Source organism: Anneissia japonica, unplaced genomic scaffold (genome assembly GCF_011630105.1).
Source record: "Anneissia japonica isolate Jap-2015-1 unplaced genomic scaffold, ASM1163010v1 scaffold287709_len1912824_cov184, whole genome shotgun sequence".
NCBI lineage: Eukaryota > Metazoa > Echinodermata > Crinoidea > Comatulida > Comatulidae > Anneissia > Anneissia japonica.
Window position 1 is genome coordinate 1,210,917 of NW_022751466.1, and position 17,281 is coordinate 1,228,197.

A 17,281-nucleotide genomic window follows, 5' to 3' on the forward strand; every position below is an offset into this window, starting at 1 on the left:
AATTAAGAAAAGTTAGGTCTATTATAACATTGAACATGGTATGATTTCGTGACTTAAGTAAGCATTTGTAGTTTTTAAAGTAATTTGTTTCATTTAAATTGTCGGTGTGATAACACACAGCGAATTTCTGAATAAAATCACAACCGATTTGAGGCTCATCATAAACTCAGCTAGCTACCTACTTTCTGAACTTCCGCAATTACGTCACTGCTGGTATGACCTTTAATTCTACAGTTTAAAATAACAAATTTATATACATTTTGAATAATTCTATAAAGAAAATAAGTTAAAAATTACGATAAGTTAAGATTATTATACTGTAACTTACTGTACTGTAATACTGTAATTTAATTAAATTTGTATAATTACATAATTATTTTAATTACATTGATACCGAATAAATATAATATTATTATAATAATAATTCCTTGTTTATTTAGTTAGTTTACAAAAATATTGTATTTTACATTAGCTGCTTAACAATCGTCTGCTATAAAATAAAGTGTGATTGTGCATCATCTGAATTATGTATGCATGTATTTGGTTTAATAACAAAGTAATCAGGAGTAAAGTCGTCCTGTACAGTAGGACTAATAATTGTTTAGGTTGAAAGAGATTTTTATGTAAGTTCTAAAAAATGAGAATATATTATTTTTTGGTTTCTGCTCTCTAAATTTTCAATAATCAGTATTCTAAAGTAATATAACATGTTTGAAAATAAAAGAGTGAGATTGAATGTTTTCAGTTTAAAAATCGCCTCTTTGCCTGCATAGGGTTATTGTTGGAATCTGTCCTCTCTATGATTTAGATAAGCTCATTTTCTTTCAGCATTAACTGTTACGACGCTTTACTTCGGTAATTTAAAGTTTTTTTTGGATATACTGACAATGAAATTGAGAATATTGAGCGAGTGTCACAAGATTGCAATAACAAAGTTCATGTCTATAAACAGAGTTGACGTCATAATATTTTGTATTGGTGACAGATAATTTCACGTCTTCTCTTACTAATTTGCATATGCGAATAATGTTTGGGTAAGTGGGTTATCCTTAAGTTACATTTCTTCGTTATCATTTATGGAGGACTGGTGCACAGTTAATAGTCAACAGTTAACAGTTAAATAAAATATTTAATTTAAAATCTCATACATTAATGGATTGTCTGATATTGCAATAAAAGCTACAGGATGTGACAGTGTCAATAGCCAACGAGCTGCAGAGATTGTGTCGCCCAACCTTTACCTGAATTCTTCTAACATAGCCACAATGCGGTTAAACATTTTGACTTGTTGAACAAACTTTGTTGCATAGCAATGGAATAAGACTATTTAAATCCAAAAAACCAGTTGTAGTTTAAGGTTTATGTCATTTGACCATTTATTTCTAATTAATGCAAGCACTTCTACTCGTAAAGAGAGTTGCCAAATTCTGAAAAGTATCTAGTATTCATCCTTTAAGAGACTATAGGCCTACTAATGATTATACAATTAATGGTTTGTCTTAATTATTTTGTTTGGACTTTATTATAGAGCACTTTGTAATGCCACACAATCAGAAAAGAGTCTCTCGAATTAGACATTATAAACTCTTTAATATATTTAACAGTATACATTCAACCATTAAGTGAAAACCCAATGGTGTTCACAAGACCAATTACAGCGTCCCAAACAATTGTGAAATATAACATTATTGGGGAAACTCTTTTACAAATATGAAAATCGTATTCCTATACTGCATACTGCTATACTGTATACATACATTTTTAATCTCTCTCCACCCCTTCCCCTCCTCCCCTCTCCGTCTCTCTAACATTATGAAAACATTTCCCCAGCCAGAATTAGAACAATCCTTCTACTGTTTTTTGTAGACGCCTTACCAACTGTACCATCCGGGCTTCTTTGAGAATTTAATTCCGATTAGTTTTTGCTAATGCGTAGTGGAACAATACTAGTTTTTGACCTATGCATTTTATTATTTTAGACCAGACTACTATCATTCACGTCTTTTTAATTTGGCCTGGCTATTTTAAACTGGAACAGGTGACTTTTTAACTGGAGCGAATTACTTTTAGCCATGATCTTGTACTGTATAATGTGTTCTTTGATTATAATGATGCTAACTTTGACTCTTCAGCATTTCAGCCATCCTCCTACCACGAATATGTGTTAACCCTTTTCTCCAAAGTATTTCATGAACTCGGAAAGCTTTTCAATATCGTCTTCAAAAACAGTAGGCCTCGTGTCTTTTAATGAACTCTTTAGATCATTCTGCAAGGAATCAATCGAATCGTAATGGTATAGGCGACAAGACGGAACTATACTTGTATCCAGCTCATGGGGGCGTACTTCATCGAACTGCACTAAACTTGTAACTAGTATGAATGGTTTGAAATTGGGGAAAACGAAGGAGACGGTATAATCTAGAAGGTTTTTTTCACACTTTTGACTATGTATACATTAACCGGAATAAAAATACTCTGATGTGACGGTGATGGCATCCAACACCATCTAATATTACTTTTCACTCATTACAAAAACTTTAAAAACGAATGAAAAAGATAAACCTACCATTGTGACAGGTGGCTCAATGAGTTTTTCAGCTGGGACAGTTGTCCAATTCATCTCAATTGCGCCTAATGCGCCTGGAGAACACGGCTCCAATAGGTCGTCTACTATAACATTAGGGTCATTTGGATTAGCTCCACGTACCTGATCAATAAAACATGATAAATGAGTTAACATTAATTAATGTTATAGTAGAGGGTAGCAAAATCTAGTCCATGGGTCCTTGGCTTAAATCGAGTTCATCCAGCTTGTATTTTAGCTACAGGTTTGTTACAAATGCACTGGTTTTTTTTTTCTTTGCTCCTTAAAATACTCGATAGTAGGAGCTTTTCTTAGGTCAGTCTGCTGTACGTTAATCTGCACAACAGTCGGCGTCGACAGTGATTTTGTAGACAATGATTTAAAACCTTAAAAAACAAAACTATTAAAATAGAGGTCGTATAGCAAATACTTACACGCCGAAAGTGAGTGGCAGATTGAATCTTTCTTACTGGTTGCATCAGAGCATCTCTTACAACAATACTGATATCTGCTCCTGAGTAACCTGCACTTCCTTTGCCCAAATCTCTGTAGTCGCTTTCCTTCAGCGTCGATTTTATTGTGCCCATAAGATTTCTGAACATATGCGTCCTTGCTGATTCTTCTGGTAGGGTAATGAAGATTCTCTTTTCAAACCTATAACACATAAATGGGTATATATTATGGGAATTATATTAATGGTAAATGATTATGGGTCACCTTAATAATATTTGTCGCATGATGGTTTACATTAAATTATACTGCATCTAAATCTAAAAATAAACTTTATTTTCTAATAAATTCTTATTGATTGTAATTTTTAAGGGGTTTTTTTTCTAACTTTTTGGTGGCAGTATATATTTAGTTACCTACGAGTTGTTGATTCGGTAATATTGCCAAGTGTACATAGTGCCATATACGTCACGATGCTTATGTAATTATGTTTATGTGTTCTGTGACGGTGGGTAATAATCTGTACGTGTTCAGATAATAGTCACTTAATTGTGTTTAGATATAAACTACATGTGCCCAGGTAATCATAATCCCATGTATGCTGGTAATATCCCCACGTGTTCAGATAATATGCTCATCCATTGCTGCCGAGAGCGGCCTAACGAAGTTGCCGGGGCCCCGCAGAAGCGGAGGTCTGGGGGCGTCGTTTTACAGTATGTACTTAGATGCCCAAATCGGAACATTTGTGAATGTCGTTCAAAATTTCCTTAATTTCCAAATACAGCTTATTATTTCCTTTAACAGTTTTGTCCCGGGGCACGTATTTCGATTATAGTTTTCTCACCTCTTCTGGTAATACTGACCTGGATTCAGATAATAGCTTCATGTGTTGAGTTTACAGTCTCTAATTGTCCATTGTGTTCGTGTAAAAGTTCCAGTCCACAGGTAATAATCACATGAGTGGCCCTGAAATAAATTACCTTACTAGTGTAGATAAAAAAGGGAACTTAAAGGGCCCGTACCTTCTTCGGATTGCTGAATCTAAGACCCATGGAATGTTGGTAGCGCCTAATACCAGAATACCGTCATTGTTGTTACCAACACCTTGCATCTGTACCAAGAACTCCGTTTTGATACGCCTGGCTGATTCGCTCTCATTACTCCCACGTTCACCGCACATCGAGTCTACCTCATCGATGAAGATGATGGAGGGTTTGTGATCACGAGCCATTTCAAAGAGCTGCTTCACTAACCTAATAAAACAAGGTCAATTAGTAAATTAACAAACACGTCATAATTCATTTTAAAATTTTAACACGGTATATGGACAGTGTAAAAGGGAAGAGAGGCGTTGTCTATGTCGTTGCCAAGATACTCATTTGGTCATTGCGTAATCGATTAATTGGCCATATATGGTTAACGTTAGAAAAAAAATCATTCATTAAGTTAAAATAAGCATTTTAAAAATTTTGAATAATTAAGTAAGCCTAGTGAAGAATTTTACATATTATTGGAGAATGTGTGTCTTATCACAATGCGGATGGCAGGGTCTCCTCACGCTAACTGGATTATTAGATATCTTGAGTATATTTTATCCTTAAATTATAGTTCATTCTTTAATTTTTGTAAAATAAAATGGAAAAAATATTTTAAAAGCATCTTTTTTTATTCGCTTCGCTTTTAAAATGCTGTTCAACTACTAGTTAGACTGTATTATGCCGTCTTGTTTTGACTATAAGAATAAGAATTTATAGTTATTTTATAGTATACAATTCAGCAAATTTCTTCTTTAAAAAAAAAATGAAATGTATCTGATTGTATATTGAATAATTGTTAGGGTTTTCCTGATTATGAAAATAGTCAATAATTTGGAGTGTGCACATAAATAATAGAAATTAAAAATTAATAATTGTTACACACCGTTCACTTTCTCCAACCCACTTACACACCAAATCTGAAGATGACACGGAAAAGAAGGTCGAATTATTAGCCTCTGTTGCCACTGCTTTTGCTAAGTAAGATTTACCCGTACCTGGGGGCTAGAAACAGTGAAAATACCACATCAATTGAAATTTACATTGGAAAGACAGAATTCCATGATAAGTTATCACAGAAAGAATTTAAAAAAAAAAGTGAATTTAAAGATGGCTTATCACGGAAAAACAGAATTCAAAGTAAAGCATATTTTATCTTGAAAAGACTGAATTTGAAGAAAATTATCTCAAAATCTCCCAACCACATGTTGCACATGCAGTGGCGTCACGCTCGGGTGCTGACGGGGGCGGAGCGCTAGGGCCCCCAACCACAAGGGGCCACGACATTGTAGTTTTAAAAAATATAATATAAACTATAATACCATAGTTTCATTCAATGGGGTCCCCAGTTTTAAACATTGAAAATAAACTGGCCTGGCATCGTCATACAGAAACTGCATTATCCCAGGGCTCATGTAAAAGTCGCTGCAGTTTTGTTTTGTTTTGTTTTGTTTTTATTTTGTTTCTGTTGCGGTTTGTCTTGCGAACCACACTTGATCGATGTCGCACGAGACCAGTTTGTATATATGTTATTAAAACATGGGGTTTTTTTTCTCATTAAATATTCTCTGTATTTATTTACACCTACATAAAATATGCATATGCCTACTGTAGACCTACACCAGTTCCGATCAAAGTTGGCCTATGTAATCTATGTTGGTTTAGTCATGAAATTGTCTGAAATAGTTCATTCTGTCATTCTGTTTTCTGACTCGCGGCCCCCTGGCCCCCAGCGTCTGTTCGCTCTACTAGCAAAAACAGTCACCGCCACAAACTCCATGACGCCACTGTGCACATGATTTTTTAGATGAACTGAGGATAAGAGCCTTCAACAATGAAGTTTAGTACTAAATTGGAATAAGATCATCATCATCAACAATTGAGGGAGGGATCTAACAGCTTACCCCGAATAGCAAGATACCTCGCCATGGTTGACGCCTGCCCGTGAAAAGGTGAGGGAATTTGATTGGTAGAATAACAGCTTCTTTCAAAGCCTCTTTGGCTGCGTCAAGACCTGCGACATCTGACCATTGAACGTTTGGTTTCTCCATAACAATTGCACCTAGTTGTTTGGAAACTCATGAAGCTTATTAATATGTTGACTTTGTATCATTATGTTTGCATTGAAATTTACTTCAGGTTACATCCCACTTTGTTGGTCCTATATGTGTCCCTCCCCTTTAATATGGGTCTGTTTTTCTACAAATTAGTATTAATAAGTACACTGTATGTGTAATATTGGGAATGGTAATAATAATTATTATTATTATTATGGATGATGTTGTTAATGATGATGATGAAAGTGATGATAATGATGATGATGATGATGATGATGATGATGATGATGATGAATAATGATGATGATGATGATGATGATGATGATGATGATGATGATGATGATGATGATGATGATGATGATGATGATGATGATGATGAAGAGGAATGTGATGATGATGTGGTAATACCGGTACACATAGATATACCTTGAAGCTGGCCTTGCAATTTTTTATTCTCTTCATTGTCACCGCCACTGGCATAATTGTTGTTATGTTTCCTAGTTTCGTTGCATAAACAAAAGTTCAATTCAAGTTTTATTATAAAAAATTAAAATAATAATTAATAATAATAATAACAACAACAATAATAATAATAATAATAATAATAATAATAATAATAATAATAATAATAATAATAATAATGAACGTCATTTATTTATTTTTTTATTTTTATTTATTTATTTAATTCTCAACCAACAGAGATAAGAACCTCCACTAACAGGTTGGAGAAAAACATATACATAGAAAGAGACAAATAATAACTAACATCAAACAACCTTACTAATTTTAAGCTTAAACGAGGATAAACTATCATAAAAAATATCAATTTCATCAGAACAACTTAAATTATTATATGTAACAGCTAATCTTTAAAATAAACCTCTCTTAGTTACGTCAACCCGACCAAATGGAACATAAATTTAGTTTCTAGTACGAGTACGACTAGGAACGTTTAATTTAAACAAAGATACAAGATTACAATCAAATACAGAATTTAAACTTTTGTAGAAAAACAGCATATCAAAAACAAATCTGCGTTTACTTAAGGAATCAATATTAACAGTATAATCGGGACATGTCTTAGCTAAAAAAAATAAAAACCTTCTTTGTATTCTATCAATACGATGGGCCTGACTTGGAGAAATCGAGTTTATAATAACAGAACAATGCGGACGAATATTCGTTTTATACAAGCAAACTAGAGCAGGCCCATCATTCACAAACCTACAATTTCTCCAAATCATATCCATATCAATAATAAAACGCCATTGGAATAATAATAATAATATTATTAATTTTCATAATAAATCTGACAGTAGCGATAACATTTACAATAACAGCAGGTGGAAATAATAATATAATATAATATAAACATTAATGGCAAACTATAACTATACTACATTACAATGATAATAATAATAATAATTATTATTATTATTATTATTATTATTATTATTATTATTATATAATATTATTATTATTATTATTATTTCCTCCAATAGGCCTATTATTCATATAAAAAAAGACAAATGGTTATGATTGTAATACAATATTATGGACATTGCATATCATGTTATGATTGATGTGCTACGTATTATTATTATAGAGAGGGCCACTTTAAAATCAGCATTTTTGTTTGGCTATAACCTAGCTGAATTTTAATATGATTGTGGAGCCGAGTTGACATTTTGGGGCCAAGTTTACTGGCGAGTTGACTTGGGGCCGAGTAGACTGGAGCCAAGATGACTTGGGGGTGAGTTGATCTGCTTCCCTGACGACAACATTTTAAAATTGGATGCATTCAACCACCACGTTTTAGAAAATACAAATGATAATAAATCGTCAAATTGGCAGCCTACCTTCCTTCATTTTCATTGCCCTTTTTCTTACTTTGTTTCTTGGCAAGGTGTTTTTTCAACTGCTCGGCTCGTTCTAGATATGAGCTACATTTCGCTCTGATTTTTTCCTTTGCTATGTCTCCATGGGCTTCATCTGGGAATGATTGATTTATAATAAAGTTTGTACATATTCTAATTTTACCAACAAATATGAATCCCGTATTTATACGAATAAACGCCCCATCTAGAGCCTCATTTGAAATAAACGCCTCCATCGAATAAAATATTTTTTTCAACTGCTCGGCTGGTTCTAGATATGAGCTACATTTCGCTCTGATTTTTACCTTTGCTATGTTTCCATGGGCTTCATCTGGGAATGATTAATTAATAATAAAGTTTGTACATATTCTAATTTTACCAACAAATATGAATCCCGTATTTATACGAATAAACGCCCCATCTAGAGCCTCATTAGGAATAAACGCATCCGTCGAATAAAACGCCCCCACCGCCACCCCCATCCCCTTAAATGACTGTAAACAAATCTGATGGAAGCATCATCATTCTCAACAATCTATTACATGTCCTACTTCAATAGAATCACATTTGTTTTTATCCTTGATAAGTATTTTATGATCACGCATTTTGACAGTAATTATGTGTTATAGTTCCAAATTCACAGTGAAATTGAGGATCGTTTATTTGAGAATTTTACACCAAAAAATAAACGCCTCTGTCGAATAAATGCCCCATCAAAAAAAGAAAAAGAAAAAAGGAAAAGAAAAAAACTGATTGGAGGTTATTTTCGGGCGTCTAGAACACAAAAAATTCGCGGGGGCATGCCCCGCCCCCTTTCGGCTCCCCCATTTTCGAAATCTCTGGATCCGCCCCTGCTTATAATCAAGCTATTTGTAATAGTAAGAAAAATGTAATACATCAGTTCTATATTTCTATAATTTTTTTTATTATTGACAGGATTTCCACTCCAGTGTGACATCTAAGCCCACTTTAGTATTATCAAGTATATTCCAAATACCCTACTGTTAAAATTCTGGCTGACGTCAGCCTCAATGTTAATCGAGTACCGACATTAAACAGATTCATCCATAGGCCTATAGGCCTATCTCATTTAAAAAGCGAGAATTGATGTTGAAAAACTCATTTTAAAAGTCTAGCATAAGTAAACACAACAAAAACAAAAAATCATGCAGAAGATTATGAAGAAAATTATGAAGTTATAAAACAAACTCGATGTCAGGGAAACTCGAACTATGACTGCTATTAATATTCAAAATATTTAGAATGACTTATTTTGATATGTACATTTTTGATATGGTCTTTGCTTGGACAATACTTAAAGCAGGCGCGTAACAGGGGTCTTGGGTCAGGGAGGCAAAGGTTATAATTTTCCCGGTTAGTAATTTATCATACCCACCCCAATTTGAAATTGGACTACTTTAACAAGAAATGCGAAATTTAAGACTTTTAGGACTTTCAGGCTGTAAAAAGGGCATCTTCAAGGGGTGGGGAAAATTTTCCACAGATGGATATTTTCCCCTCGTCCACCAGTGGGCCATGATCCTCTTGTCCCCCCAGTGGTTACGCCACTGCGGAGAATATCTGGCGGCTTAGATCAAATGAGCTATGGACACTTTTTGAAGTGGAGAAGGGGTTGCAGGGTGTTGTGAGTTTGGTCATTACGATATCTTCCTTTTTATTCTTGTCTTTATTTTTCTCTTCTCTTTTACTTTTCCTTTGCCTTTCTTTCCTCCTTCTTTCTCTTTCCCTCCCTCTCCCCTCTTTCTTTTCTCTTATTACCCAGCCCGGTACGACGACTTGGTCAGCCCGGTAAAAACCGTCGGGAGTGGGGGGGGGGGTGCAGTCTGCACGGAAAAGTTTCAAGCATGGAATGTGACCAAAGTGCCTGTCAGAAAATCTCTATGTAAAAACATAGGAAAACGGGTATACAAGAAGAAAAATAAACATAAAAAAAACTAAACTTACTATGTTTGTGTGTAAAATAGAACATAGGGCTTTTCCTCATTGCCATAATGAGAAGTGATGATGAAATTTCTAAAAAAAAACTGATTTAAAAAGTCTGGTATAAAAAAGCACACGAAGAGCAAAAATGAAATCATACAAAAAATTATGATGAAAATTATGAAGTTAAAAATATAAAAAACCAACTCGACGTAAGGGAAAGTCGGTCTATGACTGCTATTAATATTCAAAATAATGTAGAATGACATCATAATTTGATATGCACATCTTTGATATCGTCTTTGCTTGGACAATGTTTGAAGAAGATTCAAGCACGGAAAGTGACCAAAGTGCCAGTCAGAAAAAAAAATCTATGTAAAAACATATGAAAACGGGATAGAAGGGGAAAATATAGATTAGAACAAAAAAAAAACGGCTATTTCTAGTGACGCCCAAAGCCAATAAAAAGATGTCAAGTTAAAAAAAAAAATAGAAAGATAATGCGACGTTAGTAAGATCCGAACTATAGCTGCAATGTTATAGCGAGGGTGATGTGAAGACTCATAACCATTAGGCGCTATGTAAGCAGACCCTGCGTAGGTCAATGCATTTTAGTTATAGTTCAGTGATTGAGAGCGATAGGCCTATGATGCATTATGCACATCACAGTAATTTTGCGTTCAACCTAGCTGCGGCAGGTAGGTTGATCAGTTTGTGGTATAGGCCTATCTAGTTTGGGACGTTTCCCTTTGAATGGTCCTCATACCCACATCTTGCTTATAAGTATTGAACATTGTATAAACTAAACATATCTTTTAAAACACCTTTAAACACTCTTTAATTCGTGAAAATTACCAACTAATTCAATAGGCAATGAAAAGTAAAAGTGTTGTATACGTTTACATTGTAAATAGATTGAAATTACTCTGCTAACAAATAATAATTCACATTAGCTACACAGACTCACAATTAATATAAGAAAATTCAGAAATAAAGCAAAGGTGTAGTAATAATGACTACCGTACTATTTGTATACTAGTCCAGTAGTTCAGGCACAAATTTTGGCTCAATAGTGCACTTTGTGATAAAAGCATGAAACTTGGCACATGTACTATAAATTATAGCGAACATATTTTAAGGTAGGGATTCAAGTGTACTGCGCCCTCTAGAAATGGTAAATTTCTATTGTTAGCTATATACAATATAAATAATGATAATAATAATAATTATTATTATTTTTATTATCATCATCATCATAATCAATGTCAATGTTACTAGAAATGGTTTAATCAATAGATTACCTAGATTATATAACAATCTTAGCAAAGAAGATAATTCCATAGATGTATTTTATAATAGTTCAGAAGTATATAAAAAGAAGATCAAATGTATTGTACATATACTAGAGTAAGTTTTGTTATCTTTATTGTGACTAAAATAAAATAATTGTAATAATAATTATTATTAATAATAATAATAAATTAATTTTATACCTCCATGAAATTAATAACTCAGATTCCGTTTTCGTTTGGGAAGGAACCAGAAACATGTTATATTTTTATTGCGGATTTTTGGGGCTCAGTACGGACTCCAAATTAGTATGCATTTTCTTTTAGTTTATAGCGTATGCGGATTTTATAAGTCCGTAATGACGATATAACGTGTTCAGGACTTATTCAACAAAAAACAAAATATGTTAGATTTTATACCGTTAATCAACAAAATCTTAAGGTGATAATAAGTAGTGGAACAGGTAATTTCAGTAAGGTATAGAGTATTTCAAATGGATAGCACATTATTTCAAATGGGTAGCACAGTGTTTTAAATGGGTAGTACAATGTTTCAAGTGGTCGGTAGCTAGCACACCGTTTTAAATGGGTAGCACACTGTTTCAAATGGATAGCACTCTGCTTCAAATGGGTAGGCTACACAAAGTGTTTGAAATGGGTAGCACACGTTTCAAATGAATAACATTCGTTTCAAATGGGTAGCACAGTGCTTCAAAAGAATAACACAATAGTGAGCTTTCGATTTGTGCGACGACGCAACGCTAGAACGGAATCACTCATGCGTGACCGTCCTACCTGGCGTCCTACGTTCTCTGCATACGTAGATTTGGCAAAATTGCGTTCCAGAATCTACTCGACGAGGTGACCTTAACCTTCTCGCATGCGCCGATAATGTTTAGTGACGTCATTACGTTCGTCCCACCCCCACCGTCTCGCGCAATCGAAAGCTACCTATTGTTTCAAATGGGTAGCAAACATTTTTATGGATAGCACTTGTTTAAAATGGGTAGCACAGTCAGCATGGTGTTTCAAATGTATAGCACAGTGTTTCACATAGATAGCACAGTGTTTCAAATGGGTAGCACATTGTTCCAAAAGAGTGGCACGCTGTTTGAAATGGGTAGCACGATGTTTCGAATGGGTAGCACTCTTTCAAATGGCTATGGATCGCACTTGTTTAAAATTGGTAGCACAGTCAGCATGGTGTTTCAAATGTATAGCGCAGTGTTTCACATAGATAGCACAGAGTTTCAAATGGGTAGCACATTGTTCCAAAAGAGTTGAAAATGGGTAGCACGATGTTTCGAATGGGTAGCACTCTTTCAAATGGGTAACATAGTGTTTTAAATTGATTGTACTTTGTTTTAAATTGATTGCACAGTGTTTTAATTGTGTAGCACACTATTTCAAAAAAGATAGCACCTAATTTCAATTTAAGATCACACTCTTTTTATTGGAACGTTATTTTAATTGGAAAGCATACTATTTAAATTAGTAGAAAGCTATTTTTAAAAAATGATCGCTTACCTCAATATTTGATTTTAAGAGGTTTAGTTTATTCTGTGTTGATAAGATGAAGATGTCAAATTCATAAAATACGCCCATTGTCCTTTATAAATAGAAACTCAACCTGCCTTGCCCATTGATGATCAAACCCATTTTAAAACAGATTTATGTGTGGCTTTATTTATGCAAATTTTGTGTTTAAAATTGTATAGACCTATCAACAAAAACAAATCAAGACAAAATTACCGCACTTGACGTCGTCTGGGCCCCAGGGGCGGATCCAGAGAATTCCTGACGGGAGGCACAATATGAAGTTCTCGCCGCCACGCCCACCTCAGCCCCACCATGGTTGGTGTAAATAAGTAGCAAATAATCGAGCTCTCCTTTCACCCCACTGCTGGTTCGCCGCTGAACTCATGGGTGCACTCGTTTTTCCTTTTTCCTCTTTTTAACTCAAATTTACTCTATTTAATTTTTCGGTTTGACTGATGGGGGTGGGGGGCATGGGCCCTCATGGCCCCCGCTGGAGACGCCACTGGGGCCCAATGCCAATTCTATTTGATTTTGTAGATACAACAGCTTTTATTGGCAGTCAATCGTTTTACTTGATATTACATTACATCAGCATCTTCGCATCACTCAATTAAAATAGCACTACAGTTATTAAAAATACGCAATGTGTTCTTTTTCCATCATTATTAGTATTTCATTTCGGACGACAAGTCCATTTTAATTTTAAAATTTGTCAACTTTGTTATAGCATAGTGTACTTTTGTTTTCTGGCCCATATCCCGAGAAACTGAAAAAATCTCTTCGAGGTATATACTGTTTTCTATTTATACCGTGCAGTATACGGTATATCGTGTACTGCCATCCATGTTGACCTGAGTGTCGTAATTTCATGGCATTGCAGTATTTTTGTTTATGATTATTGTTAAAATCATAGAAAAACTGGAATAAAAAGTAAAGCATCATGTCAATATTATTGGTCTTTCCTAGCAGTAGCAGGAAAAACAAACATTGTTTGTGTTAAATATCCTGCTTAACGGTAAATTCGACTCGGATTACAAGGACACATGATAACGCAACGTAGGTATCTCAGCCGCTGTTTTCGTATACCATCATGGGGAAATTAATAAATGTTGGTAACGATCCGGATTCGTGTGTTAATTTGAAGGTCATTTGCTCAAGGAAAGTTTTGGTTATCTGAACATGTGCAGATTGCGCTTATTTGCCTCATTAGCATAACAATACCACACATAAGGCTAATTCAAGAAAGACGGCTTAAACCAGCCAGCTTCCTATCCTGGTAACAGTTAAAAGTCCTTGGCCATAGCTTATCAACAATGCACACTGACTGACCAGATTTGCCTCAAATATATGCAAAATCATCAGTTGCTATAGCCTCTATAATTAATGTTGTTACCAAATACTTACATTTGATGCAATGTATAAAGTACTCCACCCCATTTTCATAAAGTCTTAATGCTTCTTCATAATTTTTTGCCTTGTCTTCTTCTGTGGCCTTTGCAACTAGTGCAATCGCTTTCTGGTTTTAAAAAATTTGCATAAACAATTAAATACTTTTTTTAAAAATTCAGATATTATTCTAAGTATATAGCGTCTTGCCCAATGTCATTACTTTGTAAATGTATTGCCCGGCTTAACCGGAACTGTTTCCAATGTAATACTATAGTTTGTTTTAGTTTAATAAGTTTTAGGATTTGTTTTATCTTTCGTTTGAAGCATCATCATTGGGTAATCAAGTACAAAAGTAATATGAAGAATTATTATTATTATTATTATTATTATTCATTATCTTTATATCAGCTTTATAGAATGAATGAATGAATGAATATATAGGCACGTCATTACCATACATAGCCTCATCATGACTCATAACAATGGACATACAGCAGTTTATTTTTTTGTCAAAGGAAAATTTAAGAATCTGGACAGAGCTTTAGAATAATATAATGTGGGAAGTAGGCCTAATGTGTTTTTGGTGAAAGTGCTTTTTCTGTGATAGGTCAAAAATGAAGGAATAATCTCCCCTATCAGATGCCAGGCCTCCAGTGTGCAATCTTTTAAAATAACTTTTAAAAACACATCTTTTTCATAAAGAGCAATTTCTTAAATTATTTTTATCTATGCTTGACTGATTCATAATTTTATTACACACTTGTGTTTTATTGTTGCTATTTTTTTATCGCTAACTTTTTGTAGGAAATTTTATTGAATTCTGGTATTGTAATTTGTACTTGCCATTTATATTAACTGATTTTTTATTGTACTTACTTTTATTTTTGTAAAAATGAGTTTTAATGTACAGCACTTTGATCTTTGGAATTTTTATTGAATGTTGTAATTTCTACTTGCCATTTTTATTGATTGATTTAAAATATTGTACTTACTTTCATCTTTGTAATAATGGGTTTTGATGTAAAGCGCTTTGATCTTTTTTGTAAAGGCGCTATATAAATGCTTTTTAATAATAATAATAATAATAATAATAATAATAATAATAATAATAATAATAATAATAATAATAATAATAATAAGTAATGTGCAATGACCGCAGCATTCGTGATTGGAAAACGAATAGAGTAGGCCTACTACAGTGTTACCGGTACGATACCACGTGACACTACTCCGTTGCTATCGTTGCAAAAACGGTTCAACCGGACGTCATTTTCTTCACTGACAAACCATTGATAACAATTGTTAACGGAATTATTAAGATGTTGTATCTTACTTTTTCTTTGTAAATTTTAATTGATGATTAAATGTGTGTTCGATAACAAATATAATGCTTGCTTTTGTGTTTTTAGTACATTTTGATGGTAAAATATTAGATTTTAAAATGCCTATTCCTTGAGGCTCATAAAATTGAATGTATGTGTCAATGTTTTAATTTAGGCCTACAGTTTTATTTTCATTTTTCTCAATGACAGAAACAACATTGCCAGTGGAATCGTTTATGATAATAGACTGTATTTTAGTTATTCGTACTGGATTATATAAGCTTTTGTACAAGTAAAATTATATAAATCAGCGACTGATATTTCTTCCAAATTTAATAGCAGACGGTATTTTAGTTGTAGCAATAAACGAAAATATAAATAACAGAATTGATGCTGCCTATATAATATCGAGACGTGTAGTTTTTTATTAGACTCGCTTTTCGGATAAGGATTAATCATAGGACAAGTGTACTAAACTAAATCTTGTGCAACTCTTTCGAGAAAAGTGAGGTGTTACTTAAGTGTTCCGCAACCATTTTAGCCCACGACCCAAATTATATGTTAAGCACTCTGACGCGACCCATCGAACCCGAAGTGATTAACGTCCGTCGTTTTATGCACGTGAGGGATAGCGGGAAAAACCACCCTTTTGATTTTTTTTTGTGAATCGATTAAAAGATATTATCACTCAAAATCACTATGTAAAACCCATAAAAATGAAAATATAATTTGAATTACACATTTAACAAAATCACGTAAGTTATCACATTTTTCAATAAGTTAAAACTTTTTAAAAATTAATAATTAACAGACATAAATTTCTAGTGCTGCCAGAGATTTATGTGTTATGCGAAGACATAGACACATTAAATGTAAAAATGTTTCCTCAATATAATTTGCAGCTGAAAGCCTAACACACTGAAATGAGCAAAACTAATACTTTAAATTTGTCATACCTGAAGTACAAATGTTTTGATAGTATAATTTTGAACATGAAACTGTGATAATGCACATATAACAAAATTAAACTGACGCACTTGTCACACTTGCACTTTCGTTTGCTGTAATTTAATTGTGTTTGTTTTCGTTCGTGTTAAGTAAAGTTTTCACGATCTGAAGACATTATGCGACCCATCAATTTTTTTTTCGCGACCTAAACATTGGGTCGCGACCCATAGATTGCGGAACGGTGGCATAGACAATGTAGGTAAGAATGGCCCCGGAAAAAATGGCCCAGGAAATAATGGCCCCGGAAAAAATGGCCCTGGAAAAAATGGCCCCGGTAAAAATGGCCCTAAATGACAAGTAGGTAAAAATGGCCCCAATGGAAAAATCTAGTAATAGAAATGGTTTTTTTTTTAATCTTTAAATATTTAAATACTGAAAATGGCAAGAATTGAATAAATAAATAAAAAATGGGCCCCAATTAGAAAATTCAATAAAACAAATACTACTACTACTACTACTACTTAGTTTAGCTCCTATCTCAAGGAGTACCCTGCTGATTGATTAATTAATAGATCTTTTTTGTATGAGAGAAATTCACTTCTGTATAAATGAAAATAACTTTACATGAAATGAAATAACTTTACATGTTATAAACAATGCAAATAAACAGTTCAGTTAAAGTATATGTGTATTTGAATCACAAGTTCATGTATGGCAAAAGGCAGAGGCCTACTTTCTCACAAACCATCAATATGTTCTTTCTAGGGTTACTTCAAAGAAGTATTCTTAAATATTTATTTTAGTAACTGAATAATTACGAATACAAAAATATAAGCAATTAATTTAGTTTG

At 33.6% G+C, this 17,281-nt stretch overlaps 1 protein-coding gene across 1 annotated transcript in view; it reads right to left on the minus strand.

Moving 5' to 3' along the window:
• Nucleotides 1-431: 431 nt before the first annotated feature.
• LOC117121727 (vacuolar protein sorting-associated protein 4B-like) overlaps nucleotides 432-17,281 on the minus strand; it is an 18,232-nt gene continuing 1,382 nt past the window's right edge. Inside the window, exons 2-10 of the mRNA XM_033267011.1 lie at nucleotides 14,176-14,287; nucleotides 7,985-8,117; nucleotides 6,552-6,622; nucleotides 5,973-6,130; nucleotides 4,955-5,073; nucleotides 4,057-4,287; nucleotides 3,019-3,238; nucleotides 2,567-2,707; nucleotides 432-2,266 (exon numbers count right to left, since the gene is read on the minus strand). Of these exons, the coding sequence (XP_033122902.1) occupies nucleotides 2,165-2,266; nucleotides 2,567-2,707; nucleotides 3,019-3,238; nucleotides 4,057-4,287; nucleotides 4,955-5,073; nucleotides 5,973-6,130; nucleotides 6,552-6,622; nucleotides 7,985-8,117; nucleotides 14,176-14,287 (1,287 nt within the window). The 3' untranslated portion in view covers nucleotides 432-2,164. The remainder of the gene's footprint in view (nucleotides 2,267-2,566; nucleotides 2,708-3,018; nucleotides 3,239-4,056; nucleotides 4,288-4,954; nucleotides 5,074-5,972; nucleotides 6,131-6,551; nucleotides 6,623-7,984; nucleotides 8,118-14,175; nucleotides 14,288-17,281) is intronic.